The sequence below is a fragment of the Littorina saxatilis genome, linkage group LG2 (genome assembly GCF_037325665.1).
Source record: "Littorina saxatilis isolate snail1 linkage group LG2, US_GU_Lsax_2.0, whole genome shotgun sequence".
Lineage (NCBI taxonomy): Eukaryota > Metazoa > Mollusca > Gastropoda > Littorinimorpha > Littorinidae > Littorina > Littorina saxatilis.
This window is the reverse complement of record NC_090246.1, coordinates 4,524,319-4,544,614: the sequence shown is the minus strand read 5'-3', so window position 1 is coordinate 4,544,614 and position 20,296 is coordinate 4,524,319. Positions and strand designations below refer to the sequence as shown.

General features: G+C 44.4%; 1 protein-coding gene across 1 annotated transcript in view; it reads left to right on the top strand.

Moving 5' to 3' along the window:
* LOC138960467 (uncharacterized) overlaps positions 1–20,296 on the top strand; it is a 143,433-nt gene that overhangs the window by 52,305 nt on the left and 70,832 nt on the right. The window contains exon 2 of the mRNA XM_070332375.1: positions 12,652–12,803. Within this exon, the coding sequence (XP_070188476.1) occupies positions 12,652–12,803 (152 nt within the window). The remainder of the gene's footprint in view (positions 1–12,651; positions 12,804–20,296) is intronic.

Here is a 20,296-nt window from a genome sequence, read left to right as displayed (position 1 = left end):
GTCGGGCTCGTTTAAAGGCATCTGTCTGCAGTAAGTAGTTTCCTGGTCACGGTGTTCCATCATTCATCGCTAGCTAACTCACCAGCCTTCCATGCCGCTTCCTTTCTTTTTTCTTTTTTTTCTTTCTTTTTTATGGGTGTGTGGGGGGGGGGGAGGGGGGTGCGTTCTTTTTCCGTGCTCTACTACCTGTACAGGTGAGAGATTTGAAAGCGTTAGTCACGGGTAAGAAGATAAGGGTAATTTAAACTGCAGAGGCAGACAGCAAGACAACTTGAGGGACCAAAATAGCAGTGCTGAGTCGAACGGGGGTGAAGTATGCGCCCTACCTTGGAAACAGGTCGGCGGGTTCCACGTGCCGCCTTTGCCTTTGTGCACAGTGCACAGCGTGCTGAGTGACGGTGTGTACAGTAGGGTAGGTAGGTAAAAGCGTTTATTCCATCAGCCACGGTGCCAGGTTAAATTCTGTTTTGAGAGGAGCAATATTCCAACAAAGGTACATGTTTTGAACATTTAGTCCGTGACAGTTGTGCAGGATAGATAGTGTTGGTTTTTGATCTGTCTGTCTCTGTGCAAAGTGGCTGACACTCTATGGTGTGTGTGTGTGTCTGTCTCTGTGCAAAGTGGCTGAGACTCTATGGTGGGTGTGTGTCTGTGTGTGTGTGTCTGTCTCTGTGCAAAGTGGCTGACACTCTATGGTGTGTGTGTGTGTGTGTGTGTGTCTGTCTCTGTGCAAAGTGGCTGAGACTCTATGGTGGGTGTGTGTCTGTGTGTGTGTGTCTGTCTCTGTGCAAAGTGGCTGAGACTCTATGGTGTGTGTGTGTGTCTGTGTCTGTCTCTGTGCAAAGTGGCCGACACTCTATGGTGTGTGTGTGTCTGTGTCTGTCTCTGTGCAAAGTGGCTGAGACTCTATGGTGTGTGTGTCTGTGTGTGTGTCGGTGTCTGTCTCTGTGCAAAGTGGCTGAGACCTATGGTGTGTGTGTCTGTGTGTGTGTCTGTCTCTGTGCAAAGTGGCTGAGACTCTATGGTGTGTGTGTGTGTCTCTGTGCAAAGTGGCTGAGACTCTATGGTGTGTGTGTGTGTGTCTCTGTGCAAAGTGGCTGAGACTCTATGGTGTGTGTGTGTGTCTGTCTGTGCAAAGTGGCTGAGACTCTATGGTGTGTGTGTGTGTGTCTGTCTCTGTGCAAAGTGGCTGAGACTCTATGGTGTGTGTGTGTGTGTGTGTCTGTCTCTGTGCAAAGTGGCTGAGACTCTATGATGTGTGTGTGTGTCTGTCTGTGTGCAAAGTGGCTGAGACTCTATGGTGTGTGTGTGTGTGTGTCTGTCTGTCTGTCTCTGTGCAAAGTGGCTGAGACTCTATGGTGTGTGTGTGTGTGTGTCTGTCTGTCTCTGTGCAAAGTGGCTGAGACTCTATGGTGTGTGTGTGTGTGTCTGTGTCTGTCTCTGTGCAAAGTGGCCGACACTCTATGGTGTGTGTGTGTCTGTGTCTGTGTGTGTGTATCTGTCTCTGTGCAAAGTGGCTAAGACTCTATGGTGTGTGTGTCTGTCTGTCTGTCTCTGTGCAAAGTGGCTGAGACTCTATGGTGTGTGTGTGTGTGTGTGTGTGTCTGTCTCTGTGCAAAGTGGCTGAGACTCTATGGTGTGTGTGTGTGTGTGTGTGTGTGTCTGTCTCTGTGCAAAGTGGCTGAGACTCTATGGTGGGTGTGTGTCTGTGTGTGTGTGTCTGTCTCTGTGCAAAGTGGCTGAGACTCTATGGTGTGTGTGTCTGTGTGTGTGTCTGTCTCTGTGCAAAGTGGCTGAGACTCTATGGTGTGTGTGTGTGTGTGTGTGTCTGTCTCTGTGCAAAGTGGCTGAGACTCTATGGTGTGTGTGTGTGTCTGTGTGTGTGTCTGTCTCTGTGCAAAGTGGTTGAGACTCTATGGTGTGTGTGTGTGTCACAGTGTGTGTGTGTGTGTCTGTCTCTGTGCAAAGTGGCTGAGACTATGGTGTGTGTGTGTGTGTGTGTGTGTGTGTGTGTGTCTGTCTCTGTGCAAAGTGGCTGAGACTCTATGGTGTGTGTGTGTGTCTGTGTCTGTCTCTGTGCAAAGTGGCCGACACTCTATGGTGTGTGTGTGTCTGTGTCTGTGTGTGTGTATCTGTCTCTGTGCAAAGTGGCTGAGACTCTATGGTGTGTGTGTGTGTGTGTGTGTGTGTCTCTGTGCAAAGTGGCTGAGACTCTATGGTGTGTGTGTGTGTGTGTGTGTGTGTGTGTGTGTGTGTGTGTGTGTGTGTGTGTGTGTGTGTGTGTGTGTCTCTGTGCAAAGTGGCTGAGACTCTATGGTGTGTGTCTGTGTCTGTGTCTGTGTCTGTGTCTGTCTCTGTGCAAAGTGGCTGAGACTCTATGGTGTGTGTGTGTGTCTGTCTGTCTGTCTCTGTGCAAAGTGGCTGAGACTCTATGGTGTGTGTCTGTGTCTGTGTCTGTGTCTGTGTCTGTGTGTCTATCTGTCTTTGTGTATGTCAGTGTGTGTGTGTCTGTCTGTCTGTCTGTCTGTGTACACAGTGGCCGAAACTCTTTGGAGAGGTGGGGGTGGCGATTTGCATGCAGAGACTGAAATAGCACCTGGTTAGAGCAAGTCACCACCCGGTACAGGCATCAGCACACCGTCATGATGTCTGCGTGAAAATAACGAAGGAGTATTGAGCTGAGAAACAGATAAGCGTGTCGGCTTTAAACTTTGCCCAACAGTCACTCGCCCATCCTTCCGGTGCCTTGGCTGTCAAGCTCAAAGGTGTGCGGGACTTCCGGTCTAAAAAAAACTCTTGAAACTTTATCATACCTCTTTGAAAAATGATTCATACATCAATGCGTCGAGCCGTAGCCCGATAATCTCTAAAACTGCAGTTTGTAAAAAGCACCAAACTTTCGCTGGGAAGTCTGAATCACCGTGGCATCATAGCTGTGGTTTGAGAAACAGCTTCCTGTTACCAATATTAGTTCTTGCATAGCTTTACCAGTAGATAAGGTGGTGACTTGCCATAATCAAAAATCGAATAGAGTCGTAAAATTTGTCTCGCGGTTCATTTGTTGCTGGTATGCTGTCACGGGCAGTTATGTAGAGTTTAAAATCGTTGAAACCAAGATCCCTTCGCCATAGAAAATACGGTTCATCTGCTTTTGGGGCTTTGTAGACTTGCTGCAGTTCTTTGCGTATGTGGTGTATACTAAGGAGACAAAAACTGGATTAACATGACTCACGATACAACTTAGAAAATAGAATAAAACAACGTATTTTCTCCTCTCCTTTGACAGTTTCCCCTTCCCTCCACTCCCAATATCAAAACAGCTTTACCATTGGCGTTCGTGTATGTAACCCTGCCATGGTGGACAAGGCATTAGCGGATACAGAATTCACAATAATTTATAGCCAAATGTATTACATTCGTTTTGAAAATTGCGGTTCAGAAACATTCATTCCAGCCAAGCACACCAAACTCATCTATAAAACAAATGCATTTCTCTGAAAATATTGACATGATTGTTTGTGGTGGATTGAATCAACCTGGTTATCGTGGGAGGCACGGGGAGGGAGCGTGTCAGGCGTAATCATGTCGTTCAGCGCGTCACTGGCTGTTAGCTCACTCACCTGGGGCCATAGACTACTCCATGTACTGTCGCTGCCATGCGCAGTCCTTCACGCGTATACGGTTCGGCTCACCATAACAGATCTGGCCCGGCTTTCCAATGCTCACCATAACAGATCTGGCCCGGCTTTCCAATACTCACCACAACAGATCTGGGCCGGCTGTCCAATGGCTCACCATAACAGATCTGGGCCGGCTTTCCAATACTCACCACAACAGATCTGGCCCGGCTGTCCAATGCTCACCATAACAGATCTGGCCCGGCTTTCCAATGCTCACCATAACAGATCCGGCCCGGCTTTCCAATACTCACCATAACAGATCTGGCCCGGCTTTCCAATGCTCACCATAACAGATCTGGCCTGGCTGTCCAATGCTCACCATAACAGATCTGGCCCGGCTTTCCAATACTCACCACAACAGATCTGGGCCGGCTTTCCAATACTCACCATAACAGATCTGGCCCGGCTGTCCAATGCTCACCACAACAGATCTGGCCCGGCTTTCCAATGCGATACAATATATATTTTTTAAAATACTTTTAAGACCTCCAACAATCTCGGATAACCAGGACTTAAAAAGGACCGGCACGGTTGGCCTAGTGGTAAGGCGTCCGCCCCATGATCGGGAGGTCGTGGGTTCGAACCCCGGCCGGGTAATGCCTAAGACTTTTAAATTGGCAATCTAGTGCTGCTCCGCCTGGCGTCTGGCATTATGGGGTTAGTGCTAGGACTGGTTGGTCCGGTCAGAATAATGTGACTGGGTGAGACATGAAGCCTGTGCTGCGACTTCTGTCTTTATGTGTGGCGCACGTTATATGTCAATGCAGCACCGCCCTGATATGGCCGTTCGTGGTCGGCTGGGTTTAAGCAAACAAACAAACAAAATTAAAAAGGAGGTAGTCTTAAAATGGAGGGAAATTGACGGAGGTTATGAACAGAAAATTGAACAAGTCGCGTAAGGCGAAAATACAACATTTAGTCAAGCTGTCGAACTCACAGAATGAAACTGAACGCACTGCAATTTTTCAGCAAGACCGTATACTCGTAGCATCGTCAGTCCACCGCTCGTGGCAAAGGCAGTGAAATTGACAAAAAGAGCGGGGTAGTAGTTGCGCTGAGAAGGATAGCACGCTTTTCTGTACCTCTCTTCGTTTTAACTTTCTGAGCGTGTTTTTAATCCAAACATATCATATCTATATGTTTTTGGAATCAGGAACCGACAAGGAATAAGATGAAAGTGTTTTAAAATTGATTTCGAAAATTTAATTTTGATCATAATTTTTATATTTTTAATTTTCAGAGCTTGTTTTTAATCCAAATATAGCATATTTATATGTTTTTGGAATCAGAAAAAAAATGAAGAATAAGATGAACGTACATTTGGATCGTTTTATAAAAAATGTTTTTTTTAACAATTTTCAGATTTTTAATGACCAAAGTCATCAATTAATTTTTTGAACCACCAAACTGAAATACAATACCGAAGTCCGGCCTTCGTCGAAGATTGCTTGGCCAAAATTTCAATCAATTTGATTGAAAAATGAGGGTGTGACAGTGCCGCCTCAACTTTTACAAAAAGCCGGATATGACGTCATCAAAGACATTTATCGAAAAAAAGAAAACAAATGTCCGGGGATATCATTCCCAGGAACTCTCATGTAAAATTTCATAAAGATCGGTCCAGTAGTTTAGTCTGAATCGCTCTACACACACACACACACACATACACCACGACCCTCGTCTCGATTCCCCCTCTACGTTAAAACATTTAGTCAAAATTTGACTAAATGTAAAAAGCGAGGTCTTAGAAAGGGGGGGGGGATATTAAAAGGGGGTTTCACTGTATATCCATCCCCCCAGTTGGACACAGACCGAAATTCAACAACCTGGGTGCTTTTTGTGCATAGCGGGCTTTTTGTTGTTGATGAATTCATTTCTTAAAAGCCACTAGTGTCACTGCAAAATTAATTGGTCTAAAAAGTAGCAGGCTGCGCAGGAAGCAGTCCGGTCGTTGAATGTCGGTATGCGTCCAAGTGGAGCTATGGTCTTATCTCATTTACACGTTGGGCTCAAATCAGACTTTTTGTCAGCTCCAAGTGGAGCTATGGTCTTATCTCATTTACACGTTGGGCTCAAATCAGACTTTTTGTCAGCTCCAAGTGGAGCTATGGTCTTATCTCATTTACACGTTGGGCTCAAATCAGACTTTTTGTCAGCTCCAAGTGGAGCTATGGTCTTATCTCATTTACACGTTGGGCTCAAATCAGGCTTTTTGTCAGCTCCAAGTGGAGCTATGGTCTTATCTCATTTACACGTTGGGCTCAAATCAGACTTTTTGTCAGCTCCAAGTGGAGGTATGGTCTTATCTCATTTACACGTTGGGCTCAAATCAGACTTTTTGTCAGCTCCAAGACATAATTTCTTAGCTGTTTTTATCATTCATTCTCAGAATGAGTGTATTATTGTGGAACCATAGCTAGGTCATTTTCAGACTTGTTCATGTCTCCTTGTTCCCATGCCTGTGTAGATCTGAGATAGAGAGCAGAAGTGTTCTGACGGGAAGGCCTGTGCCTTTAATGTGGACACACTGTATCACTGGGCTACCGGGTCCGGCCATGTTTGCCAGTATAGCCTTGCTGCTCGTTAGCATCACATAGCCTTCATGTAGACCGTGCTGTAGCAATGTAACACCACCTTTAGGAAGTGGACGGTGGTCAGCCAGAAGAACAAGTCGTTCCCTGTTTGTCATGTCAACACTTTGCAAGAAAATCTTCCAGGTCATTGTGGAGAATGTTGTGAGGTCATCTTGGACGTTGCTTTGGACGTTGCTTTGGACGTTGCTTGTTGTCAACATGGAGCTAAAGAGAACGGTATCAAATCAAATCACGTTTGACTTTACGAGGGCTGTGAAGGACTTTGATAAACACAAAATATGGACAGTAAATGAATATCGGCTACATTTTCTGTTTACTTGAAAGAAGTAAAATCACGATCGCGTTACACCATTTTGAGAAACGCTTACATACATAACTTAAGTGGAGAAGAGTTGGTAGTTCATTGGTTACGTGCAAAGCTTTGGCTGTGATTTTAAGTGCCGGTTTCTGCTTGTTTCAATTTTTCACAGATTCCGCGGTGGAAAGAAGCGCATAAGGCACACAAAAAAAATAGTCTGTTTACGGTAACCCGACCGACCCTATTTTTTTCGCGCGACCCTAGACTTTTTTTGGCATTTGGGAAAAAAAAATTGCAAAATAACGTAAAAATATGGTTTTTTGGAAAAAAAAATAAAAAAAATAAAAATCCCGACCTACCGACCCTATTTTTTTGGCCTATGTTACCGTAAACATACCTATTTTTTTTGTTGGCCTAATGATCCTAGTGCCTTTACATGTTTAATTAATGTCCTACAGATATTCGGCTACGATAAGAAATGCATGATTCGTCTTGGTTCAACGTGGTACACAGACAGCGCTGTGATTTGTAGTATCTGGTTTCCTTGCTTCGGTGTGGTCTTCCTGCTTGGCGGAATGTCGCTGGCTATGGGCCAACTCGATGTTATGGATCAATTACCTGGCGTCCACCGAGATGACAGGAGATTGACCTTTCACGCAGTGGCAAACTGGACACAGCTGGACACGGGTACCCCCCTCACCCCTCACCCCTCCCCCCCCCCCCCTGGACTCGCATTCATCCGCTGCTTCGCTGACTCCTGTACACGGGGAATGCAAGGACGTACGGTCACCAAGATTGGACACAGCTCGACTTCACCCCCCCCCCCCACACACACACACACACTTACTACACACACACACTTACTACATACATACACATCCAAAATGCACGCACGAACGCACGCACACACACACACATACACACACACACATTTACTACACACATATCACCACCACAGTGACCCTGGTGTAGAGAGTGAGAGGACGCGGGGCAGTGGATTACCTGAGTGTTTGGATTGACACAACACCTGGATCACCGGTATCTTTTGCGCTACCTGGCGCGCTGCCGTCAGTCGTCTGTCCGCCGCTGATACAACTGTGCAAATGATTAGGCCACTGGACCGATCAGTGCCCGACACTTTTTGTGTGTGTGGGTTTTTTTTACACCCCCGGTATAGGGGTGTGTATAGGATTCGGTCGATGTGTTTGTTTGTTTGTGTGTTTGTGTTCGCATATAGATCTCAAGAATGAACGGACCGATCGTCACCAAACTTGGTGAACAGGTTCTATACATTCCTGAGACGGTCCTTACAAAAATTGGGACCAGTCAAACACACGGTTAGGGAGTTATTGGTGGATTAAGATTCTACAAGGACTTATAGAGGGACATATTAATGGTCAAAGGGAAATAACCTTCTCAGTTGGTGGCAGTGAGAATGGTAAGGACGGGGGTGTTTTTCCTACCTCGGAGGAATTTCTTGTTTTTGACAGTGTTATTCCTGGTACAGTGGTACCTGTGTCAGTGTGATCAAAGGACACATGTGTGATCAGCTTTCAGTGTCCCCACTTAACAGGTGGTATTTCACGAGAGAATACTCATGTTGCAATAACAAAGGGACAACACATGTCCTTTATTGGGAGATGTCCTCTCTTTGGAGGGGTCTGATACCACAGGTAAAACGGTACTGCTACTTCTGTACTGCTTGTTCCGGTCACTCGAGGAAGTGTAGGGTGGTGGTGTGTTAATCATTCTAGAGATTGTCACGCATGAATAGAGACGATTAAGCCACTTACCTTGCCTGGTGGGATGACCTAATTGGGGGATTCGTTTGTTTTGTTGGGAGTTTTGCTTGTTATTGGTGCTTTTGTTCGTTCAGCTCCATTTTTTTACGTCAGGGATTGTGTTGAGGAAGTGTAGGGGTGAGGGGTGTCTTTTGTTAGTTCAGCTCCATTTTTTACGTCAGGGATTGTGTTGAGGAAGTGTAGGGGTGAGGGGTGTCTTTTGTTAGTTCAGCTCCATTTTTTACGTCAGGGATTGTGTTGAGGAAGTGTAGGGGTGAGGGGTGTCTTTTGTTAGTTCAGCTCCATTTTTTACGTCAGGGATTGTGTTGAGGAAGTGTAGGGGTGAGGGGTGTCTTTTGTTAGTTCAGCTCCATTTTTTACGTCAGGGATTGTGTTGAGGAAGTGTAGGGGTGAGGGGTGTCTTTTGTTAGTTCAGCTCCATTTTTTACGTCAGGGATTGTGTTGAGGAAGTGTAGGGGTGAGGGGTGTCTTTTGTTAGTTCAGCTCCATTTTTTACGTCAGGGATTGTGTTGAGGAAGTGTAGGGGTGAGGGGTGTCTTTTGTTAGTTCAGCTCCATTTTTTACGTCAGGGATTGTGTTGAGGAAGTGTAGGGGTGAGGGGTGCTTTTGTTCGTTCAGCTCCATTTTTTTACGTCAGGGATTGTGTTGAGGAAGTGTAGGGGTGAGGGGTGTCTTTTGTTCGTTCAGCTCCATTTTTTTACGTCAGGGATTGTGTTGAGGAAGTGTAGGGGTGAGGGGTGTCTTTTGTTAGTTCAGCTCCATTTTTTTACGTCAGGGATTGTGTTGAGGAAGTGTAGGGGTGAGGGGTGTCTTCTGTGGTTTAGCATTCTGGAGATTTCCGCGCCTGGATAGAGAGACCATAAACCGAGTTACCTGTGCCCTTTGGATGATTTAATTGGGCGATTCATATGATTTATCTGGAAGGAACTTTATCTGGAAGGAACGAGTCCTCGCCTCAGAAAAAGTAGAACGACAAGAGTTGTAGAACTTGGAATGTCATTTTGGTGTCGAGTTGTGTTTGTTGAGAAAGAAAAAGCTCTTGTTTCACTAGAAGTAGAAAAGCAGCATGTTTTGCATAACGGCTTGGAATGTCAGTTCAGCCCCAGGGAAAAAAAAACTGTGTCCTCATTCTGTGTGGTTCATGGAGTGTTTCAAAATAGAGCGAGAGAAAAGCGGCAGCTTGTTTGCGGAAGACACAGATACAAAGATACGGAGACAGCGAAAATCGAAGCGTTTTGTTTCTTCTGTGGGTAGCTGACAGCGATCATTCCACGGCACTGCTGCCAAGATGTGTTTACTCACTGAATTATTCATGTCACTTTGGCCCTGTGTTTATCTTGGTATTTTGGCCTTTTGAATTTTCTTTTTAGTTTCGTCGACATTGTTTACTGTTTCAACAAAGATCTGTTCTACGTGTGACTTAGTTAAAGGTCTTTCTTGTCATTGGGAATTCATGTGGACGATAAATCAATTCACAATGACAAAAAAGAGATGGAGTAATCATTTGTTATGGGTCTGTAAGGAGCTGGTGAATATCATCCTTCACCGCAACTCGTTTTCTTCAGTCACCAACCCCATCACCACCCGTACCCAACCCCCACCATCACGTACCCATATTTCTCTTACACAGCCTTTTGTGGATGTAATGGTTGAACATTAAACAAAGGTCTGGCGGTTTTTGATGAGAAGGATGTTATTGTTCTAAAGCTAAATTGATTAAATGACTGACGAGATATTTTGATGAGGAAACTATTCCAGGAACTCGGTAGGGCTATCCTAAAATTCCATGACAAAGACAAGTTGAAAGATGATTTGATTTGTGATCAGTGAACAGGTGTATGACGAGGTGTTTTGATGAGGGAACTGTTCCAGGAATTCAGTAGGGTTATGCTAAAATCTCCCAACAAAGACTATTGGAGAGACGATCTGATTTGTGATCAGTGAACAGGTGTGCCAGATCGCGTGCAGGAAGTTTACCTGGCTGGCTTGAAATGGAGGGAGGGAGGGAGCAGCTGTTGTGTGATGCAGGAACAGATCTATCCCACTTACTGAGGTCTACAGCTCCGTGATCCCATCCCTCCTGTTATCATTAGTCACTAGTGATCTTGCCGCCATCCCCCGCTAAACGTTCCCTACTTTAACAACCCCCGCCACCAACACACACACTCTCTCTTTCTCTTTCTCTCGCTCTCTCTCTCTCTCTCTCTCTCTCTCTCTCTTCTCTCTCTCTCTCTGTGATGATGAGGAACATGGCAGACAGAGGGACAGACAATTGGTCCGCTAGGGTCAGGAACCTCCTATGTGAAAATGGGTTTGGACATGTGTGGACGTACGGCTATGTCGGCAACAAAAAACACTTTCTCAAGGCTTTTCAACAACGTCTAAAAGACTGCTTTACCCAGAACTGGCATAGTAAGCTAGAAGACAGTGAGAGGTATGACACATACAAATTGTTTAAACCTGACTTTGGAAGAGAAAGGTACCTTGACCAAATAGACAATCCATATATTCAAAAAGTGTTCACAAAATTCAGACTTGGGATTTCACCCTTGATGTGCAACAAACAGAGATACTCTGCAAACGGTTCCCATGTTTGCCCACTTTGCAGATACCCTCACGAAAACGAGCACCACTTTCTTTTTAAGTGCCCAGTATACTCTGATATAAGAGAAACTTACTTGGGAAATGTCTTTGAAATTGGTCAACTCGAAAACTCGTCAATGCAGATACTACTAACACAAAACAAAAGTAGGTTGTGGGCACTCTCCCGGTATACATTTTATGCATTCAGGCATCGACAGCAGCTGCTAGGCTAAAATGAATGTGTGTAAATGATTTCCGATCGATATGTTTCAACCCTTAGCACTGTATATGCACTTGTTCTTACTTGTCTCTGAGAGAGTATACATTGAAATGGAAACTCTACTCCCCCCTTGTACAAACACAACAGTGTGGTTTACAATAAAAATTCTGAGTTCTGAGTTCTCTCTCTCTCTCTCTGTCTCTCTTTTTTAAGAAAAGGCGTCGCCTTAAACCTCTATCCTTGAAAAATAAAGTTTCATCATCATCTCTCTCTTTCTCTCTCTCTCTCTCTCTCTCTCTCTCTCTCTCTCTCTCTCTCTCTCTCTCTCTCTCTCTCTCTCTCTCTCTCTCTCTCTCTCTCTCTCTCTCTCTCTCTCTCCTTCCTCTTCTCTCCCCCCCCCCCTCTCTCTCCCCCTGTGGCCGCGCACTAAGGGAAATTGGAGGTGCGAGTTTGGCATTCCACCCGGTCTGGCCGCTAGGTATTCATACACAGTCTGGTACCGGGGCATGCTTTCCATTTCTCGCCCAGGCCACGGAGTTAAAGGTGTAAAAACCTTGACCTAAGTCAGATACAACCACAAGTTGTTGCTCTACAGTTTTCTCCACACAAATTATCTGTTTTATCCCAGCCATTTGATTCCCACGCGTAAAAATGAAGCTGTTTTGAAGCGCGGTTGGTTGGCGTGATAAGAGGTGTTTGCTGTGCGTTCATCCTGTTATTCTTGGCCCTTGCTTTCGAGAGTGCCTTCATCCGAGTTCAAATTTTCAAATTAAGTTTTAACATCAGTGAGTTAAAGGTGAGAGCGTCATTGCTCCAGAATGCTTCAGCGTCAGGCTCGAATGTCTTCCTCCTGCAGGCAAAAAATGTTTTTGCTAAAGTTTACCGATTGAGTTTTAACTTCAAAGGGGTCAGATGAAGAACCTAATACTGCTGCAAAATCCGTTAGCGTAAGATTAGAATGTCTTTATACTGCAGGCAAAAATTGTGTGCGCTGAAGTTCCGATAGAGTAAAAATTTCAAGAAGATGCAGAGAAGAACTTCATTGCACTAGTGTAGAATGCTTCGGTGTAACATTCATTATGTTTCATCCTTCAGGCAAAATGTGTTTTTTTTCAAAATGCTCAGCTAAAAGACTCTTGTGTCTTTGACAACGATGTAGATTTTTTTTTAACATTGACTCTGAGACAAAAATAGTTACCATGGTTGTGTAAACATGTTTCAGATCAACACCAACAGCCAGGAATTTTTGAATTGTTTTCAACATTAAGACAAAATGGTAACCATGGTAACGTGTTGCGTGTTTCAGATCAACCCCAACATTCAGACAAAATGGTAACCATGGTAACTTGTTGCGTGTTTCAAATCAACCCCAACATTCAGACAAAATGGTAACCATGGTAACTTGTTGCGTGTTTCAGATCAACCCCAACATTCAGACAAAATGGTAACCATGGTAACTTGTTGCGTGTTTCAGATCAACCCCAACAGCAAGGCGTGCAACGAGGGCGTGAAGGTGGGGGACGTGGTGACGGAGATTAACGGGCAGACAACTCGTGGATTAAGCTATGCTGACGCCCAGCAGGTCATCAAGAACGCCACACAGCAGCTGCTGCTGAGGATCGACAGGTAGGTCACCAGGCCTCTTTACCTGTCCTCATTTCTCTAGGTCATCAGACAACCTTTTACAGTCCTCATCTTTGTGTCAGCATCCCTCGGTCTTACTGGAGTACCGGACTGAGGTACACCAAGCAAAAGTGGGTGCCGCCCAACCGGGTGATAACAAACAGCGGGGTCTGATTCGTTGAAATCACAACAAATCTCAATTTCGACCAATCCAAAACCGTGGCTGGCTCCCACCCGGTTGGTTACTTTCTCGTGCTCTAGAGTACTCAGGGAACTAGACTGGAGCCTTTCCGTTTAAGTCCTGAGACTTTCTTGTACTTTCCACATTCTTTGTATGTCACTTTGGCCTTGTTTTAATGTCCTGATTTTTCTGTCAGCATCCCTCGACGATACGCAGTACTACCAAAGGTATTCTACGCTGTAGATTATGTTTGATACGGCCTTGTTTCTATGTAACTTGTCACCATCTCACAGACATTGTGTTTGGTACGGCCTTGTTTCTATGTAACTTGTCACCATCTCACAGACATTGTGTTTGGTACGGCCTTGTTTCTCTGTAACTTGTCACCATCTCACAGACATTGTGTTTGGTACGGCCTTGTTTCTATGTAACTTGTCACCATCTCACAGACATTGTGTTTGATACGGCCTTGTTTCTATGTAACTTGTCACCATCTCACAGACATTATGTTTGATACGGCCTTGTTTCTATGTAACTTGTCACCATCTCACAGACATTGTCTTCTCACCACAGCTGGGCTACTCCAGGAACAAGACTGGAACCCTGAATAATGTCTCTGTTGACGGGTTTTTTCCTTTTTTTTTTAATTAAAAAAAAATTCATATTACACCATAGGCCAACAAATTGCCTATAGGACAAAAATATTCCTTCCATTCCATTCCCTTGACGGTACGCAGTACTATCTTAGTGCTATTTCACATCTCTGGTCATTGTGGTCTGACCACAACTGGAGTTCTCAAGGAACTAGTGTTTTCACATCTGAAGTCACGAGGCTTTGTTATACTGTCCAGATTGTGTGTATATATTGGGTATTATGGCGTTGTTTTAGTCACGAGGCTTTGTTGTACTGTCCAGATTGTGTGTATATGTCATTATGGCGTTGTTTTAGTCACGAGGCTTTGTTATACTGTCCAGATTGTGTGTATATATATGTCATTATGGCGTTGTTTTAGTCACGAGGCTTTGTTGTACTGTCCAGATTGTGTGTATATATATATATATGTCATTATGGCGTTGTTTTAGTCACGAGGCTTTGTTGTACTGTCCAGATTGTGTGTATATGTCATTATGGCGTTGTTTTAGTCACGAGGCTTTGTTGTACTGTCCAGATTGTGTGTATATGTCATTATGGCGTTGTTTTAGTCACGAGGCTTTGTTATACTGTCCAGATTGTATATATGTCATTATGGCATTGTTTCAGTCACGAGGCTTTGTTGTACTGTCCAGATTGTGAGTATATGTCATTATGGCGTTGTTTTAGTCACGAGGCTTTGTTATACTGTCGAGATTGTGTGTATATATATATATATATATATATGTCATTATGGCGTTGTTTTACTGTTCTACTGTTCTCATCTCTGTGTGTCGCGGTCCCCCGGGTTGTGTTTTTTTGTGTTTCTTGTGTCGAGAACCCGATCATCAGATTGTACTTGCAGTTACGCTATAAAAGGAACTTGGGTTATCTTCAAAATGTACATATGCACAAACCATTTCTGTTTATTGTTAAATGTGGATGTTTACCTTTCTGTGAGTGATGTTCTGTCGTATTTGTGTTTCCCAGTTAGTGGAGAAAAGGGTCCTATTTGCTGACCTGAATGTCGGCATGCTTGGTGCCACGACTCCTCATCAGAGTGTGTGCAGAAACAAAAACAACGTGTGTTAATTGTGCGGGCCAAGATGTTATCAGCTCTCCAGGCAAGGAATACTAGAGATACGCAACTCGTTCTGAATACTTTAAATAAGTGATTAATTCTCAAGATTTACTCAAAAACTTACTCAACCAAAGTTTCATTGTCGTGTGGATGTAAACATCGCTCCAGTGCTGAAGCCAGAGAAAATGGTTGCAGTGAGGTGTTATCTGAGCGCCGCATGAATCTCGCCCTCCGATAACATCGCCTGAGTCTTGGCTCTCATAAATAGCGGCCTTTGAAGATGCAACGATGGATGCGATGAAAACGTCGCTTCCTGTGTCTGCTGCGGTTCCCTTCTGGTCCTGCAGAGACGAAGGAGAGTATGTGTAGTCATGGGAAGTCTTCTGTAAGAAGGTCACGCCTGCAGGACATCATGAGATGTGTTTAAGCGGTGCGCTTCTTTCAAGTCAACTTGATGGATGTGCTGGGATTCTTGTCATTGGTTTGGATCAGCACAAAGCACACGAGGAGGACACTTGAGCAGGCTGCCTTGCTTTGCTTTAAAAGCGTTGACTTCTTTGAAGCTGGAAACATGGATGTTAAATGATTCGTTAATCGATTCAGATCAGCGGAAGTTCACAAGATCGGCGATTGACCATAAAGGAAAGACCGGAAAGAGTTGTGTAACTAATCAGTAACCTGCTTCGAATCACAAGATGGACGATTAACCGCAAAGTGAAGACGGCCAATGAGGTGAAGACTAGGAAGAGTTGTGTAACACATTTCTGACTTGAATCACAAGATGGATAATTAACCGTAAAGTGAAGTCTTTCAAGAATCGTGTAATGCATACGGACAAATCACAAGATGAGCGATGAAGTGTAAGTTGATTAGGCTTCAAAAGGCGTGTGTAATGACTGACTTGAATCACAAGATCGGTGATTAACCGCAGAGTGGAGACTGGTAAGAGTTGAATGACTGACTTGAATCACAAGATCCACGAGGCTTCACAAGGCTTGTGTAATGAGTCATGGACTCGCTTTGAACCAGGGATATACCCGAGAGGATGCAAGGTGTGTCAGCGCCAATCCCCGGATGCCAGACCTGGTGCTGACTGTGAGTCAAAGCACGGGCACCACACCAATCATCACTTGAAGGCGAGACTTGAAAAACACTTATCTACACTTGTTCGCGATGTGATTTCGAGCGAGACACCTGCTCAGAATCAACTTCAAAGGATTTTCATCAAACGGAATGAGCTCAGGACCCTTTCTGAAGTGTTTAGATTTAACCCTGTGTCAGTGGTGAGTATAATGTTGAGATTGTAGATTTTTGATCGCAACAGAGACTGTTTCTCTAAACTTAGTTTGCATAGATGAAATCAACGATTTTGTTTTATTAGAAATGAACGATTTGAGCATACAACTTCACTAGACACTTCACGCGGGGATACGTTGTACAGATAAAGCATTGTCATCAGGTTTTGAATAGTGTCATATTTGGGAGAGAGAGAAAAAAAAAGTGCCATGCCAGAGTTAATCAAGACTCATATGTGCACGCAATTCAATGAAACAAGCCAGCAATAATTGACGCCCTGTTGTGTAACCTTGCATGTCTACATGTAGAAGTATTGTTGAGCTAGGGCACAAGCTGTTACGCTAATGAACAGGCTACAAATATCCTTGGAGGCCAGGAACTGGGGAACCCTTCGCGGGCTTGTCACCTCTCTCGCCACTTCACTACTTCACTACTTCACTACTTCACCGCACGACACGCAACGTGCAGGAGTCGTTCAATGCAATCATTGTTGTTCGGTGCAATCATTGTTGTTCGGTGCAATCATTGTTGTTCGGTGCAATCATTGTTGTTCGGTGCAATCATTGTTGTTCGGTGCAATCATTGTTGTTCGGTGCAATCATTGTTGTTCGGTGCAATCATTGTTGTTCGGTGCAATCATTGTTGTTCGGTGCAATCATTGTTGTTCGGTGCAATCATTGTTGTTCGGTGCAATCATTGTTTCTCACTTTACTGTGCGTTGAGGACAGTAAGACTTGACTTGACTTGATCAGCGGTTGAGGTCCGTGAGGGCCTGTTCACCGTTCCAAAGTTAATACAACCTGTACAACTAGTGATCAGGGATTTGTTTAAATAGATACGGGTCCGTATTGGATGTAGGCCCTTGAAGTAAATGGTATTAGTTCGCTCAGTGCCCAGTGGGAAAAACTTGTGTGGAACAACTTACGGAGATTGGAGGCAAGCCCTTGAAGTAAGTAAAGTGTGGCGGTGGATTATGGACGGTGCCAAAGACATCATGCTGTGAACAGCCAACTGGAAGGTGTTAGGCCGCACTGAACACACACCTTTCACACCTCAAATCTAGCTTACCTACAGACAGGGAGTGAATGTCATCAGCTTTTTCCTACATTGAGGAGGAACCGCTTGTTAGACAATACTTCACAGCTGGGATTTAACTGCAGTTTGGCTGCTGTGACATTGTAAGTCCTGCAGTTTCGGACTTCCTCTTGTAAGTGTTGAGCAAACTTGAAAGCTGTGTTGGAAAGAAAGTGACAAGAAGACTAGAAGGATAGTTTGTGTTGTAGGTACCAGTGATTGTGTGCCATGATACCCTGTGTCGGGAAGATATTATAGTGGTGCCACCTGGTGCCACTGTCAACCACCCTGCCATGTTAGCGCTATCCTGGATCCTGGTATAGTGGTGTGACACTTTGCTCAAAGGTGACCGGAACAATTGCTCTTGTCATATATACACCAGTGATTGTGGGGCATTTTGTTTCATAGTGAACGAACCTATGACGCCATGGTGGTGCCACCTGATACTGCTGTTTACCGCCCTGCCCTGTTAACACTATTCTAGATCCTACTAGTAGTAGTAAATTAAGTAATCGAGTGACACTTTGCTCTCAGAGACCCGAAATGCTCTTGTGATAGATACAGAGATCAGTGATTGTGGGGCATTGTGTTTCATAGTTTTCGACCTATGACGCCACAGTGGTGCCATCTGATGCCACTTGTTCAGAGCCTCTCCCATCTAATCTCCCCCTGGCTCCGCGTAATGGAGTGACACTCGGCTGAGCGGTAGCCTGATAACCTGATTGTGGTAGACCGGCTGACGCTGCCTCTCTGTTGACGCCATTGCCCTACCAGTCTTTTGCTGGAACTGGAACGGCGTAAGTTGATGATACGGTGCTGATCAGATTCACCTGTTGAGATGTGTTCTGGAGAGCTAGGCCATGGCAAACAATAGTTATTTTTGGATTAACTTGGCGAAAAATGTTGTTGGTGTTTTGTTTTGTTTTTCTGTGGTAAAGAATGTGCTGTTTTTCTTTGGGTAAACGTATGTTGTTTGTCTTTCTGTCAGTGGTAACAAACAAAATTCTGTGGTCTCACTTTTGTCCAAATGCGCGCTTTGCTTCTCTGTTGATTTAATCTTTTGACGAAAATAGTTTCAGTAAGAACACAAACTGTGCGTGTGGTTAATACACCGGCTGGCTTTGCTTGGGATATTGTGTGAAGTTGATGTGAGTGTATGAGCCAAGTACCTGTACAGGTGTAGTGCAAATGACATCACAAGGTGTTGCTAATAGTTCACGAATATGGCTCACAGCCAGGAGTGGATTGACCAAACCACACGCCGCAATATTACTTTGGCTCGTCAAGTCTAGCCATAAATCGTGCCAATTCAGGGCAGTGATATGCATAGTTAACGATGTAATCATTGTGTGAGGATTTGACTGGTGGAACGCAGTCAGTTTAAGACTGTTTTTAGACTGTCCAAAATTTTGAGAAAAAAATGAATTCTTACGAAAGTGGAAATTATGTCGTAACACGGAGGTAAATGTAATGACACACCGAAGAGAGGTCCTAATGAGGGGGGGTGTCGGTGTCGGACTCAAACAGATTTGAGTTTTCAACACTGTTGTTAGACCTTCCAAAATGTGGAGAGAAAAGAATGAGGTATTACGAAAGTGGAAATGAGTTGTAAAACGAACGTAAATGTAATAATGACACAATGAAGAGAGAGTCTGGGACAAAAATGTCCTTATAATGCAGAGGGGGAGGGGGGGGGGGCGTTGTCGGTCTCAAATAGATGTAATCATTGTGTGAGGATTCGACTGAAACGCAGTTTAACACTGTTTTTAGACTTTCCAAAATCTGGAAAAATGAGATCTTACGAAAGTGGGAGAGAGTCCTAAACCGGAGGTCAATTTGTAGGACATGTTGAAGAGAGTGTCTGTAGGACATGTTGAAGAGAGTGTCTGTAGGACATGTTGAAGAGAGTGTCTGTGGGACATGTTGAAGAGAGTGTCTGTAGGACATGTTGAAGAGAGTGTCTGTAGGACATGTTGAAGAGAGTGTCTGGGACATGTTGAAGAGAGTGTCTGGGACATGTTGAAGAGAGTGTCTGTGGGACATGTTGAAGAGAGTGTCTGTAGGACATGTTGAAGAGAGTGTCTGGGACATGTTGAAGAGAGTGTCTGGGACATGATGAAGAGAGTGTCTGGGACATGTTGAAGAGAGTGTCTGGGACATGTTGAGGAGAGTGTCTGGGACATGTTGAAGAGAGTGTCTGGGACATGTTGAAGAGAGTGTCTGGGACATGTTGTCCTATTGTAAAGGGGTATCAAGCACAGTTTTCACTCTTTCACAGTGTGTAATATGCATAAATAAGGCTGCAGTCCTGCTTCAGGGTGTGACTGATCGAATGCAATTCTCCTTTTGCCTGTCCGTTACCCAGTCGATTGCATATTACCACGACATGGGCATTATCATTTCTGAGTAAATCGAAGCTCTGCGTAGAATTCGGTTTTGGCACAACAAGGAAAAAAAGTCGGTTATGATGGATGTTTGAAGTGTCTGTCAGCTGTTACCGCGTGAAAGCAGCCAAGCGTGAACCGCCCACAGGTGTCCATTGTGCACCGGCATTAATCATTCCTGCCAGGATTTCTCAAAAACGACGAACAACCCTGTGCAAACAAAGTAAAATTGATTATGTGCTGAAAATTAAGACGCGTCCACGTGCAATTTGAAGCATACACAAAAATCGATTCGAAAATATCGGTGAATATTACACACAACATGATTCTTCATAATAATTGATTTTTCTGTGTTCGTACAAAGCTATATGTAATATAAGTACTACGACAGGCATAGCAGGTGTCGGACAGAGGCCAGCGTATAATACATATATATGTCTTCTTTGTTCAACTGGGTGCAGAAGGTTTCATCAGCCCATGCTTCGATTCGAGCGGTGGTGAATTGGACTTGTGATTGAATGCTAAACTTGGAGAAAGCCGGTATAACACATTTGTCAAAATGGAATGTTGTTTGTAACAACAAAACATCGATACCTGGCTATGTAACAGCGGTGACAGATGAAACGATGGTCGGATAACGACCTATGTTGGAGTGAAAAGCAGGAATACACGTGAGGTGCCTCGTACCAGTGAAACAGAAAATAGGCTATGATGATGATCAATTGCATTAAGGACGATGACTTCTTCAATTACCTGCAGACGATTGACTGAACTGACAATGTTTGAGTCACTGAATTTCGGCGAAGTTTGATTTTGTTTACTGAATTTAATCAGGCGGGTCTTGCCCCC